Consider the following 24,417-nt stretch of genomic DNA (forward strand, 5'->3'; position numbering starts at 1 on the left):
TTTAAATGATTTAATTAGTACAGCTTGATCAACCTTCCACAACCTACAGATACTTCTTGAACCACTCCACAGTCGCCTTGAATGCCCCTTCCTTCCCTGCTTTGACTTTTGGATCACTGATATCACCTCGTACAGCGAATCCATGACTACATCCTTCAAAATGCTCGCGCTTGTATCCAGGAGCGAACTTTCCACTTCCGAAAAGCTCGTCGGCCTGGACCTGGGCTTCGAGAGGGAATTTGGGGTCAACGGTACAGCTGTTGATAAGTAAGGGAGCAGTGGATTTGGTGGCGTATGTCTGCATAAAGAAATGGGTTGCGACGTGAGTTACGGATAGGTAAGAGGAGTATATATATAAACGGACTTGGAGATCTTCGTCCACATTGACCAATGACGGGTGTGCGATAGCCACGACTTTGGGTATCCCTTCAAAGGCAAGGTCAAAAGCAAAACGGGCTGCAAGGAATTCTCTTTAGTATCAAGAATGTCTTTCTTTCAGGAAGCTATACTCACCCCCGAAACAGTACCCCACAACTGCAAAATCAGTAACACCATCCTTCTTTAAGCTGTCAATAACCCTGTCGAGTGGAGGACGAGCGCTGTCTGCTCCGTGTACTTTTAACCACTCCATTAGATTCCAGGTGCTCTATATGTGTAAATGGTATGAGGCGTGATGTTAGATTGAAAATTCCGGAAGCATGGTAGAGGAAGACGAAAATGAAATAGTAAACTTACGCCGGGTTTTAATGCATCGACAGGAGCTGGGTCGCCATTGAAAATGTCAGGAATGACAGTCTGAAAGGGAACGGATGGGAGGTCAGAAACTCAAAAGCGAAAAACAACACGGCTGAGTTATTTTACCTTGAATCCATTTGCAGCGAAGTCGTCTGCGAGGAGCTGGAAAGAGGGAGAGATTTGATAGGTAAGAGTCCGATCGACGATAGATGGATATGGAATAAATACTGACTCGGTTATTAACAAATTGAGGACCAAAAATATCAGTGATGAAGATGATGGCTTTTTCCTTGGGATACTCTGTCGATGGGGTGGCGATGTAAGTGCTGACGCCGTTGATTTCTTCGGTTTTTCCTGTTACAATTAATGAGAATATATTCAAAGCTGGAGAAACTGGTATCGTACCTTTAGGCTCTCCTTCGTGAGTGACACCTGCGGGTCATGATTGTGAGCTCGTAGTTCATGGATTACTATGCGAGTCAAATTAGAGTCAAGCACTAACCCTTAACACAATGTTCGCAAAGGCTCATGATGCTTAGTTTTTTTACACGAAAGGTTGTCGGTTTCGTTGGTTGTAGAGAGTTAGAAGAAAAGATTTCTGAGGTCGATGGCAGAAGATTCAAGCGTCGGACGACATTTTATACCCTTTTTTATCGATAAAAACAGGCGGTGGTTGATGAAACGGAAATCTACCGAAGGAGTCCGAAGGACCCATTAAAAATAGACGCTGATAGACGCCTGCGGAAGCTTTCCGACTTGAGATGCCGAGTGCCGATCAAATCCGTTTTTGGTCCGAGGTACGGATCAATGTACGGATCAAATATTCGTTGCGCCATCACTCCGTCCAAAATCCGCGCGCTCGTCGACGCAGGTCGACGCCGTCACAGTTCCCCTTCTTCTCTGTAATTTGACCGACCTCGGTTTTCATGTTGAAAACAAAACACCTACAAATCTCTCAGTGGATTCCGAGCTTGATTTAAATTTCGCTGTCCACTGTGTGCAATCGGAGTACCATAGTGAGTTTATGGTTCTCTAAATCTCAGTGGATGAAAGTCACAAAACCTGCCTTTCATTGTCAACTAGCACGTTCCCTTATCTCAATGCTGCAATTCTGGGGTCTTGACACCACCGTTCACTATGGTAACAAAATTTGGTGATAACTCCACGACTCCAACTCAAGATCCCAATCCGTAGATTGCGTTTCTCACCAGCTTTCATCGTCTAATTTACGTTGTTGAACACTTCTTTTCATGGTTGGCGGAGACATAATCGGAAAAAGATGTTTATCGACTTGAGATGCTGTCAGCAGCTCGTTGAGCCTAAGGTATGTACTGTATGTATATGTTTCTATATGTTTTCAGACTCACTACTTTTGGTTGCATTGCCTCCCGCAGCTGTTCGCGCAACATCATCAGAACACTGAACAGAAATAGACGTCACCCCAATTCTCACCATTACCCCGAAAAATTATTTTGGATTATCATTGAGTCTAGGCAAGCTTTTGATTATTCTCCACAACCACCAACAACCACCCACTGCTCTGCCTGCGTCTGCCTACACCCTTCCACGAGGTTTCATTCCGCTTATTCCTGCAAACAACGCATACAACGCGAGATACGAACTTTCTGTTCCTGGACCCGTTGTTCACGGTTACACACGGTAAACAAACAAACATCCGCCATGTCGTCTGGTCCAACTTCTCCTCCAATATCACCCTCAGCGTTATACGCATACAAACTCCGCGACGACGGATACGATGTGGCTCTTCTTCCACCGAGTCCCAGATCCTCGACTCTACTTGTAGCACCGAAACCGACCTATCCTCCACCTCTAAATACAGATTATGGCGAAGATCTTTATTCGTCGCCCTCCGATTCTGAATCAATTCACGACGACCTGCTTTCATCACCTCCTCCGGTATCCTTGCTACCGTATGCAGCACCCAGTCGACCATCTTCTGCTACGGGATTCCTATTTTCTCGTTCCGAACCTAACTCCGATCCACAACATCCACCGTCTTTGTCGGGCATAACAGAACCTTATCTTTCGCCAAGTACATTATCTATGTCTACGCCACCTCCATCATCTATGTCAACCCCAGGTCCCTCGAATTCAGCCTCCTTCTCGTCCAAATCGTCCAAATCATCTAACGTCCCGCGAAGACAATCTCTTCTCGACCCTCGGGCAAGCATAGGTGCAAAAAGCAGGATGATCTCCTCTCCTCCACCGCGTATGCATATGATTCGCGTTCCTTCAGAAGAAACTCGTGTACTTGCGCGCGCTCAACAGCAGACTAATTTCAAGTTCTCACATCCTAATTATCCCGCGCGTGGATCGGTGGTGCTTTATCGCTTAGATGACCCTACGCAGGACGTGTTGAATATGCGGGACGTGGAAGCATTGCTTCCACCAAATCTTCCATTTGGCAGTGGGGGAGGGGGAAGGAGCAGACAAGACCGATCTGGCTCTGGGTCGATGACTATCTCGAAATCTAGCATGGACGGGGTAGGGTCCGTGGCAGGATCCATGAGGTCGTTTTCATCCAGGCACTCTGTCATGTCAGGAGACTCAAGGATTCCTCTCATTCGTTCCGATTTCCGTGATGGATCTCACAGAAAAGGGCAGGAGATGCAACTAGTGGCTTACGCGTATCAGCCTGACGCTCTACTTGACGGAGAGGACGACGGAGAGGACGATGATTGGCTACACGACCCGAAAGTGTCGTTCTACGCTTCACCTCAGTCTAAAGCAGAAGTCGGAGAAAACAAGGGCAAGGACTCCGAATTATCACCGAGCTTGAGGATGGGAAAATCGGGATACGTAGAAGATTCGATATCAATGAGAGGACTAGGGAATTACTTCACGCTCTGGTTGTTGTTGGTTGGTCTGGTCGCATTGTTTATTTTTTATCCTGTGGTCACGGAGGCGGGGAGGAGTGATTTGTCGGACTCGATTGTGAATAATCCGAACATTAATTCGACGGGGCAGGCCACGGCGAGGTAGTTAGAGTGTACAGAAACTACATAAGATACCCTACATACATACATAATTCTCAGTTTTGATTGATATAATTTAAAGTTTGGCCGAGGTTTGAGGACGCCATCAATTCGGGAGCGTGGGGGCGTCATGTATTTGGTCTCCTTTTGTCCTTCCACTACGACCATGGACGTCGAACGTGGCCAGTACGCCAATTCCACCTACGAAGACGAGCACAACGACGCTGGCGCTGAACACGAGGCTCTTCTACCAACCTTCAGTCCTAATAATAATAATAATAATAATAACAATGATAAAGCTGCAATCGACCCTACACCTTCGAAACGGTTCCTAACTCTTACTCAACCCAAATTCACAATCCTTCACCTCCTCGTCGCATTTACCGTTGGGATCTCCGGCTGCGTGCTTGCTCAATATGTTTTATGTGGGCCGTCGTGTTTTGGTATGAAGGAAAGCACCAGTACTTCTGGAACCGACGCCTTCGCTCTCGCCAACCCTGACGCCGGAAGCACCCAGATCCACGCTTTCCCTCCGCCTTCACCAACAAATGCATTCCCATCATTGTTCCCTTCAAACGTCGGTTATGCGGGAGGTACACCAACTGGTGCCGAGCCAGCGCTGATTGCCACCGCACCACAGTACCCTATACATACTGGAGCCGCTCAACTGGTGAAGCCGGAGACGTTGGGAGACAAAGGAGATGATAAGAAGAAGGAGAAGGGTGACAGCTGGGATCTGTTTAAACATTGGGGGAATCTTGCGCCTTGGTATAGCAATGAACGAGGAACGTTTGGGTTGGATTCGGGTCCAGGAACGCCTGATACATGTCGAGTGACTGGTTTGCACTTTTTGCATAGACATGGCGCCAGGTATCCTACTGCTTGGGGTGAGTAATGTGCTATTCAATCCAAAGAATACTATAAATTGAACTATACCAAAAGCTTCATTCGGTGGGCCAGCGGACTTTGCTGGAAGGTTACACAAGGTCGCGGATGATTGGACTGCAAAGGGGAATTTGGCGTTCATGAATGATTGGTGTGTATCTAAAGCTTCACTGTACGTTATATGAAAGACTAAAACGTCGCTATACAGGACATACAAGCTCGGTGAAGAGCTTCTGACTCCATTTGGAAGACAACAGCTTTACGACCTCGGTATCTCCATGAGACTTAAGTATGGATTCCTACTCAAAAACTTCACCGAAACAAATACTATCCCCGTCTTCCGCACCGAATCACAGTACGTCCGTACTTTTATTGTCGTCCATCGGAAATGAATGCTTACTTTGATTAACTCAAGAGACCGCATGCTGCATTCAGCATTAAACTTCGCCATAGGCTTTTTCGGGTATCCTTTTGAAGGTCAATATCAACAAAGCATCACTATCGAAGCAGACGGGGTGCGTTTCCTGTCCTGTTGTCCTATCTAATGCACTTCTGGCTCATCTCCTTGACAGTTCAACAACACGCTTGCTCCTTATGATACTTGCCACAATGCGCGACATCGCCCTATCTCCGACCGAGGGAAATGGTACGTCGAGCAGTGGGCAAATATATATCTGAACGACACGCGGGAAAGACTCCAGTCACAATTGGAGGGGTACGACTTGAGCGTTGAGGATGTGTATACTATGCAGCAGATGTGTGCCTATGAGGTTCGCATCCTTCTTTCTCTTCCACTACCGGTAGCTTACTGACTGATACTATCACACCCCAATCACAGACAGTAGCAATCGGATACTCCAAGTTCTGCGAGTTATTTACACAATCCGAATGGGAAGGGTTCGATTACTCTCTTGACCTCTATTTCTGGTACAACTCCGCCTTTGGCTCCCCTGTCGCTCGTGTTCAAGGTGCAGGTTGGGTACAAGAATTCATTGCCCGTCTAGAGCACAAACCCATTGCGCCCCATGAGCATCGTTTCAGTACTAATTCCACGCTAGATGATAGTGAGATTACGTTCCCGCTTAATCAGAGCCTGTATGTGGATGCTACGCATGAAGTTGTTGTGCTGAACAGTGCGTCTTCCTGATCATCTTACGTTTGTCTACCATCTGTATGACTGACGTTGTATATGTCATAGTCCTAACCGCATTAAACTTGTCAAGTTTGGCAGCCAATGGACCGCTACCGTACGATCATATACCAGAAAACCAATCGTTCAAGGTTTCTCAGCTGGCGCCTTTCGCCACGAACATCCAGTTCCAAAGTGCGTGATTTCATTATCTTCTTACCGTCCTCTCTCTGTCTTACACATATTCTATAATCAACAGTTTTAGAATGTTCATCACCTTCAATATCCGGCGAACAAGTTCGCATAATCGTCAATGACGCTCCAGTTCCTCTTACCGGTATCCGCGGCTGTCCATCGCAAGCAGACGGACTGTGTCCTGTAGACACGTTCGTCAAGACTCAGAAGGAGATTTTAGAGAAGACGAGCTGGGAGTGGGATTGTTTCGGTGATTATGAGAATGTGGTTGGGGTTGGGGATGAATGGGAAACTGTTACTGGTGATGCTCCGCGGCCGGAATCAAACAGTAGGATTTAGAATTGTGACTAATGGAGGTGACGATCTTTAAGAGGAGATATAGGTTTTTCGGAAGAGTTCGACCTATCGCGAGCTCGTTTTTCTTGCATATTCATTGAATCTTCTTCTGCCTCTGATGGGAGGGGGTGTTCTTCCTTGAGCGGCTTCGATACCAATAATTTATGCATTCGTGGTACTTCATCGTTTGCTCCATCATTCGCTCCGTTGTGTTTTGTCTTCCACATGAACTGTTCATTGCACTATTTGATAGGGATACTCATACCTACACACCATACACACACGTCGTCAATGTCAAATCCAAAACACCTGCAGCATCCTCCATACTGCAATGAACGAAGATAAAAAATCCATCCAGCATGGTACATATTCACTTGATCCATCCTGCAATCCAACCAACTTGGAAATCAACGGAAGCACAAAGTCCAATCCTCCGAGTCCTTTTCCTATATCAAGCCTTCTGATGCAATCTTACTATCAAAGGCAACTGACTACCCGCATCTTTTTCGCTCTTTAACCTCGGTCGTTGCACGACAGTAGATTTGGCGATCACATCGTCTGCGGGGACCGCCAACTCAAATTCGAAGTTCCGTACGAGGATGAATAACAGCGCTTTCATCCTGCGAGAGTTGAGTGAGTTGATAATTAGTGTTGATATTTAGTGTCGACTGGTGATAACCGGGGACTTACTCGACTAGAGAAAAGCGATACCCAATACATGCCCTAGCACCTCCAAGAAAAGTCAGCAAGTTACCCCAGACACCAGGAATCGAGGATACTGCAGCGGGAAGGTTATCCCAACGTTCGGGTCTGAAAGAAATTATGAATAGGATATTGCAAACTTCAAAGAGACTAGCAACTGACTTGAATTCCATGGAATCTTCTCCCCATAAAGATTTGTCCCGATTTATAGCAAGGATAGGTACGAAGATCGTTTGACCCTTTTGAACCCTTTACGCATACGAACAACGATATTATCATCAACACAGTCGAAAGACAAACGGACGCCTGCGTACGAAACGCTATCCCTCGCCACACCCTTTCTATCTATCCACGGCTTGCCCAACGGAATGACATCGTCTTTTGCCGCCACACGCATTGTCCCTGGGACGGGTGCATGCACTCTTAATGTCTCGCGAACGACTTTGTCGAGGTATGGTAAAGAGTTGAGTTCATCCATGCTAGGATTTTCAGTAGAGAGCGTGTACAATAGTTCTTCCCGTAGTTTGTGTTGGACGTCAGGGTGTTGGACAAGTGCGAAAAGCGCCCAGGTGGTTGCTTGAAACAATGAGTTCTTTTCCTTCTTATAAGAAATTGAAGTTACCTGTGCTGTCAAAGAGGGGGGGATGAGTGTCAGTCTCTTTTTTCTGGAGTCTGGGAGCACTTTGCAGAAAACAAATCACACCTGGTTGTTTCGTGTCCTGCGACTAAAAATGTTGGGACCTCTGTTTAGGATTTTGACATAAAGACATTCCATCAATTTCGAAAGGACTCAAAGAAGGAAAGGAAGGAGGAAGGTGAGGCTTACGTGCCAATACATCATCATCGCTCATTTGGCCTTGTTCCCCGCTCATATTTGACCTGACAAGAAGTGATAACAAATCCCTTGAATCCCAGTTTTCTGATTTTTCTCCACCAGTGTCTCGCAGAGAGGCTTGAGTGTCGCGAAGTAAATTATGACCGATACGAGACATTGTCTTCTTGGCTTCTTTAAATCCTGGAGGGTCTTGTGAAGGCTGACGGAACAGGAAGTAGAGGAGGGGGAATTTCCATCAACCATTCGCAGTGATCGGACATTTGACTTACCAGACCACGCAAGGGAGGTAACAAGGTCTGCGCAAGAGGCCATGGTCGTATTTTTTGGGCTTCTGGGTCCCCAAAGATGACTGCAAACGCCTTATTTAGTTCATTAGAACCCCCGTCGTCTTTCAAGGCATTGAATTTGTAGTTGAAACCTAACAATCAGTGAGAAATGATACCTGTTCACTCACGTAGACACTTACCTGCAAGCCCGATTACGTCCAAAGTCATTTTGCTCAATGACGAAAGAACATCAATACGAGCTTCCCCGCCTCCAGCAGCGATCCGGGCTGCCCACACATCCCTCAACTAAACAATCATAGGTCGAGATAAAGCAAATATGGGAAACACAACGCACTTCAATAGATTTATCAACGAATATCTCTGTCAGTTCTCGGATTTGAGAAGGACCGAAAGCAGGATTCTGTTCAGACTCAATGCATGCCTTGAAATCGACTCTCTCTCAACTCACCATGATCTTGCGTTGGAGTTTGTGCTTGTCTTCTTCCGTTACTAGTATGCCTTCGCCAAGAATCTGACTCAAATTATATCGAGCCGCTTCCGGTTTTTGGTAGATGTAGTGGTTCATAAGAACATGGTTCAAAGCCTTGGTATCCATAGTAAACAAACGCTCGCGCTACAACGGATTAGTATGAGCTTCAAGTATTTATATATACAAGTAATGTCAGCGTACACCAAAAAGCATTTTATACTTCAACGTGTGGCCATACTCCTCGACCCACTTTTCGTGAAGTACAGCAGCGTCCTAGGTTTGCAAAACGTTGAGCGATTTGGCGGCAATATACCCATGAGGATGTGCAAGGTATGCGCGTACACTGTCCATAATTTCTTTCATATTACCCCAAAACCAATGTTTACTAGGAGGGCCTGGAACATCCTTTATCTGCGAGTTAATCCGGAACTGAACGATATTGAAGAGAAGGTAAGAGGCATAAAGAACCAGGGTTACAACAATAGAGGAAAGAAGTTGAAATAGGATGTGCATTTCGATGTACTGGCAGCAACAGGAAGAAGAAAAGGAGAAAAGAATCAGCGCTCAGATGCACAACTTGAATGGGTTATTTTTGTCCTGACGACGTGACCGGCCGGGATTTCCAACGGATATTCCGAATTCCATTCTTTATCAGCAACTATCAGTTTAGCTATAACGAAGTAGCGCCGGTGAACGGCAGGGCCCGCTACCAGTCAATGGGTGTCTGTGAGCACTAAGTACAAGGTGGAATGAACGCTGACACAGGATGAGTAGTAAGAGGTAGTGTTTGTAGAGGTCTGTACTACAATGGGACCACACCTGTGATGGCTAATATACTTGTATTGTAGATAGAAAAAGCGGCGCGCGTAGGGCGCGCCGCATGTAGCTGCATCTGCCCAACCTGTACTCTCCAGCAGTAGTAGTACCTCACCAACTCGAAAAGCGAATGACCAAAAGGAGATATATGACTAAAAACCGATGACAAGGGATGGCTAATTTCGAAAAAACTGGGTCTACTAAACCCTTCAACCTCTAAAGAGGTAGCGGGAACAGCATCTGGCAAATAGATATATGACCAAAGTACAGCACATGTGTAAGAATACGATGATCGACAGAAAATATTTGGAAAATAACCCTAGGTTGAAAATCCACTGTTCTTGGACCCCGATCCTTGTCGTTGACTTTGATAGGACTACATGTAGGTTCTCGAAAGATGAGAAAGAGAGGTAATTAGCTTGATCAGAAATAACTAACCCTCAATGCCTTTTGCGACAATTTCCTGTTCTTGTCAACGTGATAAAGGTTCTTCAACTCTGAAAATAAAAAGAAAGGCACGACCACTGCCATTACAGGGAGTGCAACAATCCAGAACCTGAACAAGAGGTTGATGTGGACCGTGGTCAAACATCAGGAGTGTGAAAGTGTGAAGTAAAATATACCAGATATCAGAATGTGTGGGGGCCATAGTCCACCACATTGGCGGGCCTTTGAAATTCATTCCCTGACAACAAGTTAGCTAGCGAGAAGAGTCAGAAAAGGAGAAAAACTTGCTCCATAACCAGTCAAAAAAGTCAGAGGTAAACATATAACAGTGATGAGAGTCAGCCGTTTCCTAAAGAAATTTCATCATCTGAAACATGATTTGGGCGATAAGACACACATTATAACATTCATCTCATGGGAAGTCAACTGTCAAGAAATTTCAAGGGCGCCGATGTGATCTTTGTATTCTGTAATGCACAGTTACAAAAACGCTTACATTGAATGAATATCCAATCAAGTTTTCACCGAGATTTTCAACAACATCCAAACTCCGGAGGATATAGTCTATATGATCATATACATCTGCCTACGATACCAACTTGATTAGCATTGTAAACTTATTGTCAATCACTGAACACATACAAGGTAAGTGAGCGCAGTACGGCTCATGTACCCCTCCATTTTGACATCTACCTCCTCCCCTGGCGGTAAATTTAGCAAGGCAATACATCGATCGAGGTCATATCTTCGTAAACCATATATCACCCGTTTGAGAGGCACGAGGGCACGTTGGTGAAGATTGATATCGCCAGTCAAAATGTGTACTGAACGGCGCCGAGTCAGAGTTCAACGAAAAGGGAGGACATCATATTTACTTACAATTGCTGACTGTGTTTACCTCTGGTTTGAGCAGTAGCTGCTTCTCATATTTTTTCAGCTTGTATTCGCAGGCCTCTGTGATTCCCATGGCCTTGTCAACGGCTGTAGGGTCCGGCATAAGATGCGCAAATCCATTGTGAGGTGATAATAGTGGTCGTACCAAGATCAAGTAAGCTTTGAACCAAAACTGAGGCGTCGCATGTAGAGCGCAAAAGAGTATCAGGTCGAGAAAGTCGATCGCGGATGGGCTCTGTAAGCTTCGCGTTGGTCGTGCGGTGCAGTGTGATGACAGTGCCTACAGGACGTTCACTGTGGAAGTTGAAACGGGAAACGAAAAGCGACGACAAACCATTTTTGAATAACAGGATGAATATGGGGAATACATTGACCTCAACGCGGCCTCTCTATAAGACACAGAAACATTGATTAGAATTTGGAGTATTTTCAGTGATCTAGCTCACCTGCATTAAAGCTTCAACCTGCACCGTTGCAGCCGCATCCAGGCCTGGCGTCGTATCAGAGAACGAACCTGCTTCCCGGTTGAAAGGACGATCCTGAGAGTCTGGCTGTAAATCTTCAATATCCATCGTAGCGTCCCACTCCCATTGCGTTTCGGAAAGTCGAATGACACTATTCTCATCACGCAGTTCAAGACAAAGTATTCGCAGGAATAGATGCTCATGATAATAATCAGATTTGCTCGCAGTGGGTTTAGTGTGCGTGTGCAATATGTTCTCAAGAGCGAGAGGGTGTATTTCTGATTCAACAGGAGTCAGGACATTATGATAGGAACAAGCCATGAACAAACACGAGGCTCACTGTACTTCATTGCGAGCGCTTTCAACACATCCCAACTGATTCCTCCGACATCTATCCACCTTACTTTTGCCCAAGACGGTCTTTCGCTCACTTGCGGATCATTCAACATATCAACGAGTTGAATGTTTGACATACTTCCCGACTTCATTGACACCGACGAATAGTCCACGATACGAATTTCACAAGGTTGTCGAATGCCACGATATCGTAGTTCCGCATTGTAGTGACGAGGGTCCACACCAGGTTCGGCCCCAGCACCCAAAGAGGTGAACATTGTTGAGGTTCGATTCATGGCGATGACTTTGCTCACAGCAGCCCGAAAATGGTCCAGTGGAGTTTTCGTCGCCGTTGCCATTGTGAAGAACCAGAGGGTATATGAAGAACAGCAGAAGCAATCTATTGGAATACATATATACAGCCTCGTTTCAGGCGCAATGCTTGATACCGGCTTATGCATATATAAGGTTCCATGTCATTGTCCGGAGGAGAATGTAATTCAGAGCGAGCAGCCACCGGTAAAAGCCGACACTTAAAGCTTGACCTCTCAGCTCCGTTGTCGGTCTTCTCCGGGTCTTCTCGGTGTCAACCACCATGAAAAATGTTGAAAGCGTTCTTGCGTTGTGGCACACCTTTTTAACCACTTCGATACTCTTCAAATCATTGTGAATTTGCTCTCACAATCCGAGTCTCATCCGCGAAAGTCGAGCGCATCAAAATTATGCTACGGCAAGGCTCGCACGTTCAAAATTTCTTCAAGACTCGGAAAGAGACTATATGTGACTGTCAAAGCAAAATCTGGTGGATCATTGGTTTACATGACTCTAGCATGATAGCACAGTGAAGATTTTTCGTTGGGCATTTTGATTGAATTTTTTTTTCACTGCAGACGTGTCTTCGAGCGATGTTGATGACAAAGTGAGAGATATCTACTGTGTTCAAGTCTTTTGCTGACTGAGGTCCTGGCATTGTTGGAATACAGTGAGCTCATCCATGACTTACTAAGTACATATCGAAATTTAGTATCTTCAAGGAGGCTAATTATATCCCTCAAATTTTTATCCTCAATTCAGCTCCGGTCCATAGACCATGTATTGGACCCGGTGAATTCCTCCGAGAATATGCTTTGCCGTTTGTAGCAAGTATATTAGATGTGAACAGTTGTCAATATTCTTCGAAGCGCGGGTTCCTCAAGGCATGAATGTTCAGATCATGGCAGATGAATTCTTCCCCCCTTCTGTTCTCTTGGTCATGCACTTGGCATGAGATTAGCTCCCACCGAGACCTGCTCAAGGGATGGTAGATTTAGTAATCTCTTTTCACAAGCCCCTCATTCTTTACTTCTTTTTTATTATTCAATTCTAACACCTTGCTTACAATAGACACTCATTTTAATCCATTGTTGACCCTTCCTATGAAGGCAGAAGTGCTATGTATCTCTAACAAGTTACACAAGAAACACGGCTACTCAGAATTATTTCTTTGTTATTGATTTGAAGCACTAGCATGGTATATCATCAAATGCAGCTCAGTGGTGTCAATCTCTATAGCATCTTAGTTTGAGGTTCCGTTGCATAAGTTTCTGATTTTGATGAGGGTCATAAGGCTATAAGTTGCAAAAAATGAGTGCTGCCCGAGCCAACTCAGATGTTATTAAAGGCCGAGCTGGCTGCTTTATTCATGCACTCAGACAGCTTTCTGACCAGAAGAATGTTATGCCTCAGCTGACATTGTCCAAGATGCATAACTCATTGAGCCGAGTTCCAGGTTGAAATTTCCTGTGACAAGATCGGTCTTGGATTGGATATTTTTGTAACAAGCTTAGTGTCAATGTCAACACCAGAACTACATTGAATGTTTGGTTCATTAATATTCAGGTTATGGCTTTTGCTCTGATTTCTCAATGAAGTACTTGCCAGCACAAGGACTATTTTTGCTCCATTTTGAATCTCTCATAATGTACTTCTGATTGATGTAGTATGCAAGCCTGAGATAGAAATGGAAAGCTGAAACTAACTTTAGAGCTTTTCCAGCAAGTCACATTGTTTCATCTTTACTAAAGATAATTTCGTATGACATTTGAACAGGTCTGAGCTTGTGACCTAGCAAATCCTTAGGCTTTAAGATGGATTACATCTGCATCAAGTAATCATGTCCTGCATCTGCAAAACCTGTTTTTTCGGCTAATTCTCTGAGAGCAGCTGAGAGCGCTTCCCAGCAGCCAAAGCACCCAGAGCAGGGTTGAAATTTTGCTCTCGGTGCTTTGGGTGCTGGAGAGCGCTCTCCAGCCAGTACCCTTGCTCTGGTGAACATACAGGTTTTGCAGATGTGGGCTTGCCTTGTGCCAAGTTTTCGGCTTCAGTGCACTTACAGCTGTGGCATTGGCGGTATCAAATAGAAGGGGCATCTGCTATCTAAATCTAGTCCAGATCTAGTGATATTTAATTTATGAAACAATGCAGTTTTTCTGGTTCACCGTGGTTGGAGTTAGTGATTACTGTGGTAAAAGTACCAGAATGATCATGAACTTGATTAAGGGTCCCTTTCTAACCTTACCAAACTTGGCTCAGAAGGGGAAATATTGGAGAAGACAAAGTCAATATTTACACAAGAAATGTCAATCAACTTAATTTTGAGAAAAGGTTATGCACAGACAGATTTAGAAAAGTAATTAGTGTCACGAAGCGGCAGAGGCGGAGTGACTAGCGGAGCAGGAAGCGGGGTGACTAAGCCAGGCAGTGAGGCGGAGCGACTAAGCAGGTGAGTGAGGCGGAGCGACTAAGCGGAGCGGAGGCGAACTGGTCCCAGATAATGACAGAGATATATTGAGTATCGTAGTCATAGGTAATAATAAGTAAGCACATACCTGGTCCCAGATAATGACAGAGAGGTCAAGATAAGGGACCAGGCTGTGGAGGGTTGGCTATATATACATAATCTAGTCTGCGAGAAACAACGATGTAATACTGTACAGTTCAGGGGCAAGGAAGGAGGCGGAAGCCGATAGAAAGAGAAGGTGGGTCAGGTGGATCAGTAATAGATAGATCAGTAATCGATGGAGATTGACAGCGATGGGATGATGTATTGTACAAGTAAAGGCGTCGAGACGGTGAGAAAGGGAAAATGATAGGGGCTGCGTACTTTATGACATTACCCCCCTCCTTATGACCATTGCCCTCGATGGTCAAGGTTTTGCCGCTGTCGGATGTTTTTTGTGAAAGGCCCGAACAATTTTTGGTGCCCGGCTGAGGTTGGGTGCGGGTTCCCAAGAGTTGTGTCCTGCATCGTAACCTTTCCATTTTACTAGATATTCCAACTTCTTCCATCGTACCCGACTGTCCAAGATCTCCTCCACTTCATATTCCGGTTCATCTTCATCTTCTAAGTACACCGGCTCTGGTGGTGTTGGTATTTCGCCATTGATGGGGTTACCTTTCCATGGATATAGTTTGTCGACATGGAAGACAGGATGAAGGCGGTCTAATGACAAGGGAAGGTCAAGGCGGTAATCCAGAGGTCCGACTTTCTCCAGAATACGGTAAGGTCCTAGCTGTCGGTCTCCTAGTTTTTCACTGGATAGCTGCAGGTTAATGTCCTCCGCACTTAGCCAAACTAGGTCCCCAACTTTGAATTGATGTGCTTTTCGCTTCCCACGTTCATATCCCTCCTTTTGTTGCTTCTTTCCTAGATGTAAGGCAGCTCCAGCATCCTGTCGCGCTTCTCGGAGAATCCGTATGCGGTCATCCACCGCTGGAATGCCGCTGCGTTGACCAACCGGGATATTGAACAGGGGAAGGTATCCGTAGGTTAACTCGAATGGGGACATGCCTAGGGCCGAGTGAGTCCGCGAGTTAATCACAAACTCCGCCATGGGGAGGTGTTCTGCCCAGTCATCTTGTCGTCGTCTCACATAGAGGCGGATGTATTTTTCCACTTCCTGATTTGCGCGTTCAGTTTGGCCATTGGACTGAGGACGATATCCGGAGGTTAGATCTGATTTAATTCCCAGTCTAGCGAGGAGGGATCGCATGAGTTTAGCTGCGAACTGAGGTCCGCGGTCGGATTTGAAGTGGAGGGGAAGACCATGAAGACGGAAGATTTCTCGGTAATAGATATCGGCGACACCTTCGGCTGTAATGGAGCTGGTGCAAGGAATAGCATGGATTTGTTTTCCATACAGGTCTGTACAGACCAAGACTGCGTCGTATCCCTGGGAGTTAGGCAATTGTGTTATCAGGTCGACCCCTACCTCTTCCCATAGGCCGGATGGTACATCCAGTGGTTGAGTCACAGCTCGTGGGTGCCGTTGGATCTTCTTGCGGGCGCAAATCTCGCATCCCTCAACGTATTTCTCCACAAAAGAACGCAGTGTCGGCCACCAGAAGTGGGTGCTGACCAGGTCAAGTGTCCCATGTAATCCAGGATGTCCAGCAGTTGGATGATCATGGCATTGACGGAGTACCTCGGTGCGTAGATTGTTGTCTGCTGGTACATATACCCGGCCCCGGTAATAGACCAACCCGTTGTCCTCCTCCCATTCAGCTATCCCATTGGCCAAGCGTTGTAACCCGTGCTTCTTGGCTGTTTCCAGACCTTCCAGTACTTGTGCTTCCCGTTCTGAGGCTTTCCGAATACGATCCTCTAGGGGGTTCCGTAGGATTGAAGCGGCGATTTTGGTGAAGTGGCCAGGTTTAAGGACGGTCTGTTGCTGATTGTCATCGCTATCTGATACATGATGTACTGCCATACGAGAAAGGGCATCAGCTTGGGTGTTTACTCGGCCAGGACGGTGGATCATATGAAAATCAAACCGTGATAGATAGAGGGCCCATCGGGCTTGTCGACGGGTAAGGTCTTGTGCTGTGCGCCAGAATTCGAGGTTGGAGTGGTCGGTGATAATGTCGAATGGTTGTGGAAGTCCTTCCAGGAAATTCCTCCAGTCCTTCAATGCTTCAATAATGGCAAGCATCTCCCGATCATATATTTCATAGTTCCGTTCTGCTGGCTGCATGGATGCCGATCTGAAGGCTACTGGGTGCCACTGACCATCGTCTTGCTTCTGTCAAGTCCATGCCGCGGGCCTCCATTCCGCCGCTCGGTACTCCGAAGATCTGCTCTTATTGTAATCTCTCCCTATTGTTCTTTCTCGCTACACATATCCTTTCGTCCTAGTCTCTCATTATTGTCTTTTACTCTTTCGTTCTAGTCTCTCCTTATTGTCTTTTACTCTACCCTGCAGGTACTACTCGTATAGCTCCTAGTAGTTAGTCTGGCGCTCCGCACCGATGCGCCGTTCCGTAGATATAAATACTGCCTGTACGCTACTGTAGTTCCTCAGTTTAATTATCAACTTAGATCAACTTAGATCTCCCTTCTCAACTTAGCTCTTCTCTAAGTCTTCTGGCTCAACGCCTTGAAATACGTCCTCCTTGACCTTAGGACTTTAACGTCCTCTGGTCCGCTCCTCGTCATCGGCGATACCGCCGCTCCGACCTGGCTGCTACTTAGCTCCTCTCTCTCTACTCTCGCTCTCCGGGGACTAACGGCGTAACGGCGGTGTTGTTAATAACTTCACTACTGTCCCACTCGTCTTCCGCACTTAGGCACCTTGTAGCTTTGGCACGGTTACTCGGTGTACATGATCTTAACAGTATAATTAAACTCAATCCGTTAACGTCGTACTGACATATCATTTTTTATGCCTCCGAAAACTCGAGCTCAATCTAGAGCTAACTCCGAAGAAAATACTTTCTTCACTACAGCCCAATCATTTGCCCCATTCTCCGACTCTATCTCTGCCATCGGTCAACCACGTCGCCGTAATCGCGGTTTCGGTCCAGCTACAGTCCCAACTACGTCAACTCTTCCTGAAGCTATGGAAGAGGAACAACAATTCGAATACAGCACCTTGTACACTGGTGACGGACAACCTGTCCAAGTCTTGACCCCTCGCCGTGGACAACCCCCCGTGGTCGCTCCGGCTCGGGGCCGGTCTACTACTCGAATTGATTCCCCAATCCTCCAAGCCATAGCCCGCCGTACGGGTAAACAACCCCAACGTCGTGCTACTTCTGAATCTCCTCGTGACCCACCTCCTCATTTCGATTTGGACACCGGTGACCACGAGGATCAAGACCCTCCTGTCGACCCCGACGATCCGGGCGCCGACAACAATCATGACGATCTGGATGACGATTCTGGCGGTTTACCGCGTGGTGAGCCTGGTGACCCCAGTGGACCTGGTGGTCCTGGTGGTCCCGGCGGTCCCGGCGGTCCTGGTGGACCTGGTGGACCTCGTTCTCCCATATCTCCTGACATCCCCAACGAGCAACGTGCTATGTTGGAACTCCTCTCGGGGTTCAAGGGTTCCATTGAGACCCTTGGCACCGTCCTCGCCGCTCTCGGCCGCCCTTCTGACAGCTCTGAATCCAAGAGCAAGGTCAAGGAGCCAGAGGTATTCGACGGTTCGGATCCCCGTAAACTCAAGACGTTCTTCGTCAATCTCGCCCTGGTCTTTAATGACCGTCCAAAGTACTTCACCGACCAAAGGAAGGTGAACTACACCCTTTCCTATCTCAGTGGGTCAGCCAAAGAATGGTTTGTCCCTGATATCCTCGACCCGGATCTCGACTCGCTGCCGGCCTGGACGTCCTCCTTCAAAGCCCTTGTAAAGGAGCTTCAGGACAATTTCGGCGTTTACGACGCCCAAGGCGAGGCCGAAGATTCTCTCGGTAATCTGAAGATGAAGGAAACCGAGAACATCCGGAAATACAACATCCGGTTCAACACCCTGGCTGCTAGTACCAACTGGGATTCTGCTGCCCTGAAATGGGCTTATGGACGAGGCTTAGCTGAACGCATTAAGGACGAAATGGCGCGTTTGCCCGAGCCGGCGACGCTCGCCGATTACCGTCAAGAAGTTCTTCGTATTGACAATCGTTATTGGAAACGCGAGGAAACTAGAAAGCGTGAGGCTGGTAAGCCTTTTGTTGCTCGGAACCCGAAGAAGGGTTCCTCGGACTTCAAGACTGGTTCTACTAACCAGCAAAACAACTCTCAGCCATCTGGCTCTTCGGCGCCGTTCACGCCGAAGCCTAAACCCTTCTCTGGTGGTAAGCCTAACAACAATGGTAAGCCCCAGAACTCTTCGAATTCCGGCCAATCCGGCGGTCAGCGCCCCGCGTTCAACCATCTTGGTGCAGATGGGAAAGTCCTTCCCTCCGAGAAGGAAAGAAGGATGAAGAACAACCTTTGTCTCTTCTGCGGTGGTAAGCATCAGATTGCTGACTGCAACAAGCGAAAGGCCCGAGAATCGAAGGGCCGTGCTGCCGAGGTTGAAGAAACCCCCGAAGCAACCGTTGAGGTTGTTGAAGAGGAATCGGAAAACTAGTCCGCAGCTCTTGTTCCCCGGTACGAAACGGGAGCTGCGTTGATCAGGTTCGTACCTCACCTGGGGAGTTATATCTCAACGCGTCCGCTCTTTCTTCCATTGAACGATCTCTTGTAATATCATTGACTACTGAATTTCCTTTGTCCGATTCGGCCGCGCCGGCCGAACCTATCTCTGCTCTTCTTAAATTTCCTACTCTTGTTGATTCTGGTTCTACTGACTCTTTCATTGATACTCGTTATGTTTCACAAAATTCTATTCCTACGACCAAAATCTCTCCTGTTAATCTTCGTCTCTTTGATGGTTCATTATCTTCTAAACCCATTACCGATATGGCAAATATCGCCGTTCGGTTCCCTTCCGGCGAGCTGCTTCTATTACCCTTTTATGTTACTCATTTAGATTCATCTTGTAAAGCAGTATTAGGTTACAGTTTCTTATCCCGCTACAATCCGTTGATTGACTGGGCATCTCGAAACATTATGTTCCGTAACACTTCACATCCTGATTCTCCACAGACGTCTGTGCCTTCTGCTATCAACACCGTTGATGCAAAGGTCGCTGTTCCGTTACCGGAACTGTCGCCGTCGGTTTCACCGACAATTCTGGAGACCCCTCCTGGGGACTCACTTCGCTCTCGCTCTCGCTCCCGCTCTCGGACTTTACGGGCCAAGCCCCTTTCGTCCAAATTCCCCTTTGAACCCATCTATTCTTATCCTACGGTCTCTCAATTCGCTGCTCAACTGGAAACTCCCGAGGTCGACATTGCACTTGTCAGTGCTGCAGTCTTTAACAGGGCTTGCAAGGACGCTGGTATGGAACCCATCTTACTTCGTGCTATCCACTCAGAGGTCGCGGCCCGCGCCGCCGACCGCTCTTCCACCACTCCTACTGTCCCTCCACTCCATCCTTCTATTCCAGAAGAGTACGCAGAGTTTGCAGACGTCTTCGACGAGATAGCTGCAGATTCTCTTCCTGAACACAGACCTTACGACCTGAAGATTGACTTGGAAGAGGGCGCTTCGCCGCCCCTCGGCCGTATTTATCCTTTGTCTGAAAAGGAGTTAGTCGCCCTTAAAGACTTTATTGACAAACAGCTGGCTACTGGTGCCATCACCCCATCATCCTCTCCTCACGGCGCTCCGGTCCTTTTTGTCCCGAAGAAAGACGGCAAACTTCGCCTTTGCGTCGATTTCCGTGGACTCAATCGTATCACCAAAAAGGATCGTTACCCACTCCCACTCATATCAGATCTCCTCGACGCTCCGAAAAGAGCTAAAATATACACCAAATTGGACCTCGCTCACGCTTATCATCTGGTCAGAATCGCTGAAGGTGACGAATGGAAGACCACCTTTCGGACCCGCTACGGCTCTTACGAATGGAAGGTCATGCCGTTCGGCCTTACGAACGCCCCTGCGGCTTTCCAGCGGTTTGTTAATGACATCTTCTCTGACATGCTCGATGTCTGTGTCATCGTCTATCTTGACGATATTCTGATCTACTCTGATACGCCAGAAGAACACCGAGAACACGTCAAGGAAGTCCTTCGGCGGTTACGGAAACATCGGCTTTACGCCAACCCCGACAAGTGCGAATTCAATATGGATACTGTTGAGTATTTGGGTTATATTCTTTCTCCCGACGGATTGACTATGTCCAAGGAGAAAGTTCAGACCGTTCTAGAGTGGCCGGTTCCGAGGAAGGTTAAGGACATCCAGTCCTTCCTGGGTTTTGCAAACTTCTATCGTCGTTTTATTTATAATTATAGTGATATCGTTGTGCCGATGACTCGGCTTACCCGAAAAGGCGCTTCCTGGATCTGGGACAGCAGCTGTCAAGAGGCCTTCGAAAATCTCAAAATCGCTTTCACTTCTGCGCCAATACTGGCCCATTGGGAGCCGAATCGCCCACTTATCGTGGAGACCGACGCTTCCGATTACGCCATTGCGGCTATTCTTTCCATCCAATATGCTGACGGTGAAATTCATCCTCTAGCCTTCCTTTCCAGAACGCTTCATGCGGCGGAACTCAACTACGATACCCACGACAAAGAGCTACTGGCCATCTTCGAGGCCTTTAAAGCTTGGCGTCATTATCTGGAAGGTTCAGGTGATCCGGTGGACGTCGTCACCGATCACAAGAATCTTGAGTATTTCTCTACTACCAAGGTTCTTACACGCCGACAGGTCCGATGGTCAGAATTTTTACATCAATTTAATATGGTCATTCGCTTCCGACCGGGGAAACTCGGCGAGAAACCTGATTCGATAACTAGACGCTGGGACGTCTACCCTAAAGAGGGGGATATCGGCTACGCCCAAGTGAACCCTCACAACTTCCGTCCTATCTTTACTAACGAACAACTCACTGCGTCTCTTCGAGCTACCTTCTTGGAAGGTCCGGTTTTACGAGCCTCGATAATCATGGATATCGAAGCCCTACACCAGGCTATCATTCTCGCTCTTCCCGCCGATCCGAGCTCCGTTGCTGGTTTGGAACTTGCAAAAGATCCTTCCAATGAACGTTGGAGCTTAGGTAGTGACAAGCTACTACGCCTTGACGACCGTATTTATATCCCTAATCACGGCGATCTTCGCCTTCAAGTCCTTCGCTATTTCCATGATCATCCACTCTCAGGCCATTTCGGCCAGAACCGCACTCTCGAAGCTGTACGTCGTCAATACACCTGGCCCAAGGTCAGAGACTTTGTTCGTGACTACGTTACTTCCTGCACTATCTGTGGTCGCAATAAGCCCCGCCGTCATCGGCCTTACGGCTTGTTGAAACCTCTGCCGGTTCCGGTCCGCCCATGGGATTCCATCTCCATGGACTTCATTGAGCAACTGCCAATGTCAAATGGTTACACTGCTATCCTAGTCGTCGTGGATCGATCTTCCAAACAAGCTATATTTATTCCAACTCACGACACCATTACTTCCGAACAATTAGCTGAGCTTTTTGTTATTCACGTTTTCTCTAAGCATGGTGTCCCTAATCATGTTACTTCCGATCGTGGTTCCGAATTTGTTTCGGCGTTTTTCCGGGCTCTCGGTAAAGCGCTCTCCATGGAACTTCACTATACCTCTGGATATCATCCGGAAGCCGACGGGCAAACTGAGCGTGTCAACCAGACTCTCGAGCAGTACATCAGGATTTATTGTTCCTACCAACAAGATGACTGGTCGCCTCTACTTCCGATCGCCGAGTTCGCCTATAATAACGCTCCCAATGCTTCCACTGGTATTACTCCATTCTTCGCTAACAAAGGATACCACCCAAATATCACCGTTCGGCCCGAGGTCGACATGAAGTCTGATCTAGCCAGAGACTTCGTCGTCAATCTCGATGAACTCCACGTCTTCCTTCGAGAGGAAATCCTTTTAGCTCAGTCTCGTTACAAGGAACAAGCTGACAGGAAAAGAATCTCGCACCCGGAGTTCCCGATCGGCTCCGAAGTATTCGTTCTTGCTAAGCACATTCGTTCTACTCGTCCTACTGAAAAATTCTCAGAAAAATATCTTGGTCCTTTCAAGGTCATCAGTCGACCTGGTACTTTGTCTTACGAGCTCAAGCTCCCAGACTATCTTCGCCGCATTCATCCGGTTTTCCACGTCTCACAGCTGGAGCCGGTTACGCCGAATCCTTTCCCGAATCGTACTCAATCTCCTCCACCTCCAATTGAAGTTGATGGGGAAGAGGAGTACAACGTTGCCGAAATCCTCGACTCCAAGCTGGACAGAAGGTATAAACGTTGTCCTCTACGTTATTACATTCGGTGGGCCGGTTATGAAGGTACCGACGATGAATTCTCCTGGGTTGCTGCTGATGAATTACATGCTGACGAACTTGTACCGGCGTTCCACGCCCGATACCCTCACAAACCTGGACCTTGATCACACAAAATCATTTTATTCCATTTTCCTTTTTCGCCGCGCTCCGCCGAAGTTTACTTCGTGCGTTTAGAGGATAAACACGATGATAGCAAATTGAGTGTTTATCTCTTTCTCTTAATTGCTTACTTTCTCCTTCAATGTATCTTTTCACTTATATTTCATTTACATTTACAACTACTTACACTTCGAACTAATTAATTCTTCCGCCGCTTCGCGGCCCATTCGCTTTCCGATTTCAAAAATCGAGTTGACATTTTTTTATATATACAAAGTTCAAAAAACCAAAAAGAAACAAAAACTATACGAAGGGGGCAGGGTTACAAGAAGATTACAAGAAGAGGGCCGAAGGGCCGAAGTCCGATGTCCGTAGATACTCTACTCCGCCCTTTCCTTCCCTTTCTCCGACTGCGCCTTAGCCGGCGCCGGTTCCTCCTCTACCATCTCTTCTTCATCTCCTTCCCCATCTTCCTCCATTCCCATTTCCTCCACCTCTTTCTCTCTCTCGCGATCTTCTTCTTCATCGCTGTCCATTACCCTTCTCCGCTTCTTCGGCAACTCCGACGGTCCGGCTTGCGGCATTTCCGGGGGTGTTCTCCTCCTCCTCGCGGCATCCGTTACCAGCCAATCCAACTTCCGGTTCATGTGTCGATGGTAGGTGTTGGCTTTCACCTGCCCATCCCGAAGTTGTCGGTTGTCCGCCAGTAGTTGAGCCACCTGGCTCTCCAAGACAGCCAGGCGCTCGCCGGTCGGGTTAGAACCACCTTCTCGCTTCACAGTCGACGGCCGCCCGGAGTACGAGCACCGGACTTTCGCGTCGTGACAGGGTTTACATATGACTGAACTTCTCTTGCCAGCCTGCATCTGGCAAGAGATCTTCTTAGCCCTGCATCGTTCGCAGGGCTCCTTGTCGTCGTCGTCGTCGTCGTCGCCCTCATCCCCATCATCGGGGTCCCCGCCGACCGGCTGAAGAATTTTCAGGTTAGTACTAGCGAAATTGATAAGATAAGAACACATACCTCTGCCCTTGCCTTGCCCTTACCCTTACTCTTCGTCCTCCGAATCTCCACCACGGGACGCCGCGGTGAAGCCGACACCTCACTGGGAGAGGTACCCCGTTGACTCCTAGCTGTCGCCGCCGCGGCCAACAGCCTCCTCCTCTCAGTCACCTCCTCCTGCTGTTGCTGCGCCCGGCGGGCCTGCTCTCGCGCCTCCTGCGCCTCCCTCTTTCTCTCCGCTGCCGCCCTTGCAGCCTCCTCCTCAGCTTTCTTCCTAGCGGCCTCCGCCGCCTTCCTCGCTCTCACCCGCTCCACTCGTGCATGCGCCCTCCTGATAATTTCGTCCTCGTCTTCGTCCTCGAGGTCCTCCTCCTCTTGAGCGGCGGAGTCGGATGGTGGTGGTGGTGGTGGCGGTGGAACGGGGCGCGACCGCGAAGGGCCGGCAGTAGCAGAAATAGTGGTTGTAGTAGTGCGGCTAGCGGACATCTTTTGACTTAGAAGATTTTGGAAACTTGGGTCTTATCGGCGAAACTCGGGGCCTTTTATACGGCAAAACTGCGCACGGACCAGCGAAAATTTTCCTTCGAATTGTACTTGGTGTACGGTGAA

The 24,417-nt window shown here is 47.5% G+C and overlaps 5 protein-coding genes across 5 annotated transcripts; 2 read left to right on the forward strand and 3 right to left on the reverse strand.

Moving 5' to 3' along the window:
- Positions 1–43: 43 nt before the first annotated feature.
- On the reverse strand, positions 44–1,265 carry C8R40DRAFT_1159017 (dienelactone hydrolase; the record flags this gene model as incomplete). Its single annotated transcript, XM_046229820.1, has 8 exons — positions 44–298; positions 365–456; positions 514–646; positions 736–795; positions 862–897; positions 968–1,089; positions 1,141–1,167; positions 1,238–1,265. The coding sequence occupies 8 exons, from the start codon at positions 1,263–1,265 to the stop codon at positions 44–46; spliced, it is 753 nt and encodes a 250-aa protein (XP_046089552.1).
- A 666-nt stretch (positions 1,266–1,931) lies between these two features.
- Positions 1,932–3,812, forward strand: C8R40DRAFT_766006 (uncharacterized protein). The gene is made up of 2 exons (XM_046236152.1): positions 1,932–2,059; positions 2,130–3,812. Exon 2 carries the CDS (start codon positions 2,416–2,418, stop codon positions 3,736–3,738), a length of 1,323 nt encoding a protein of 440 aa, XP_046089553.1. The 5' UTR covers positions 1,932–2,059; positions 2,130–2,415; the 3' UTR covers positions 3,739–3,812.
- An 85-nt stretch (positions 3,813–3,897) lies between these two features.
- Positions 3,898–6,279, forward strand: C8R40DRAFT_1037883 (histidine phosphatase superfamily; the record flags this gene model as incomplete). The annotated part of the gene is made up of 8 exons (XM_046223704.1): positions 3,898–4,618; positions 4,674–4,767; positions 4,825–4,971; positions 5,032–5,131; positions 5,189–5,386; positions 5,455–5,749; positions 5,815–5,940; positions 6,005–6,279. 8 exons carry the CDS (start codon positions 3,898–3,900, stop codon positions 6,277–6,279), a joined length of 1,956 nt encoding a protein of 651 aa, XP_046089554.1.
- A 336-nt stretch (positions 6,280–6,615) lies between these two features.
- Positions 6,616–9,129, reverse strand: C8R40DRAFT_766439 (cytochrome P450). Its single transcript, XM_046236153.1, has 13 exons — positions 8,912–9,129; positions 8,771–8,842; positions 8,549–8,713; positions 8,435–8,500; positions 8,280–8,385; positions 8,083–8,231; positions 7,805–8,012; positions 7,682–7,721; positions 7,601–7,605; positions 7,293–7,554; positions 7,141–7,227; positions 6,967–7,086; positions 6,616–6,896 (listed from the first exon to the last, which is right to left on the reverse strand). The coding sequence occupies exons 1-13, from the start codon at positions 9,080–9,082 to the stop codon at positions 6,728–6,730; spliced, it is 1,620 nt and encodes a 539-aa protein (XP_046089555.1). The 5' UTR covers positions 9,083–9,129; the 3' UTR covers positions 6,616–6,727.
- Positions 9,130–9,808: 679 nt separating this feature from the next.
- On the reverse strand, positions 9,809–11,885 carry C8R40DRAFT_1037833 (uncharacterized protein; the record flags this gene model as incomplete). The annotated part of the gene is made up of 11 exons (XM_046223700.1): positions 9,809–9,941; positions 10,009–10,054; positions 10,117–10,181; positions 10,230–10,258; positions 10,329–10,418; positions 10,475–10,656; positions 10,712–10,813; positions 10,872–11,006; positions 11,061–11,115; positions 11,173–11,468; positions 11,531–11,885. The coding sequence occupies 11 exons, from the start codon at positions 11,883–11,885 to the stop codon at positions 9,809–9,811; spliced, it is 1,488 nt and encodes a 495-aa protein (XP_046089556.1).
- Between the last annotated feature and the right edge of the window lie 12,532 nt (positions 11,886–24,417).

Source organism: Lentinula edodes (assembly GCF_021015755.1).
Source record: "Lentinula edodes strain Le(Bin) 0899 ss11 chromosome Unknown C8R40scaffold_6, whole genome shotgun sequence".
Lineage (NCBI taxonomy): Eukaryota > Fungi > Basidiomycota > Agaricomycetes > Agaricales > Omphalotaceae > Lentinula > Lentinula edodes.

Bases quoted from the DNA above. Each gene is read 5' to 3' on its own strand.
- C8R40DRAFT_766006 (XM_046236152.1), top strand. From the start codon at position 2,416: ATGTCGTCTGGTCCAACTTCTCCTCCAATATCACCCTCAGCGTTATAC.
- C8R40DRAFT_766439 (XM_046236153.1), bottom strand. From the start codon at position 9,082: ATGCACATCCTATTTCAACTTCTTTCCTCTATTGTTGTAACCCTGGTT. The intron at 8,843-8,911 runs GTACGCGCATAC...TTGCAAACCTAG, and splicing joins TGAAAGAAATTATGGACAGT to GACGCTGCTGTACTTCACGA. The intron at 8,386-8,434 runs GTGCGTTGTGTT...ATGATTGTTTAG, and splicing joins TCGTTGATAAATCTATTGAA to TTGAGGGATGTGTGGGCAGC.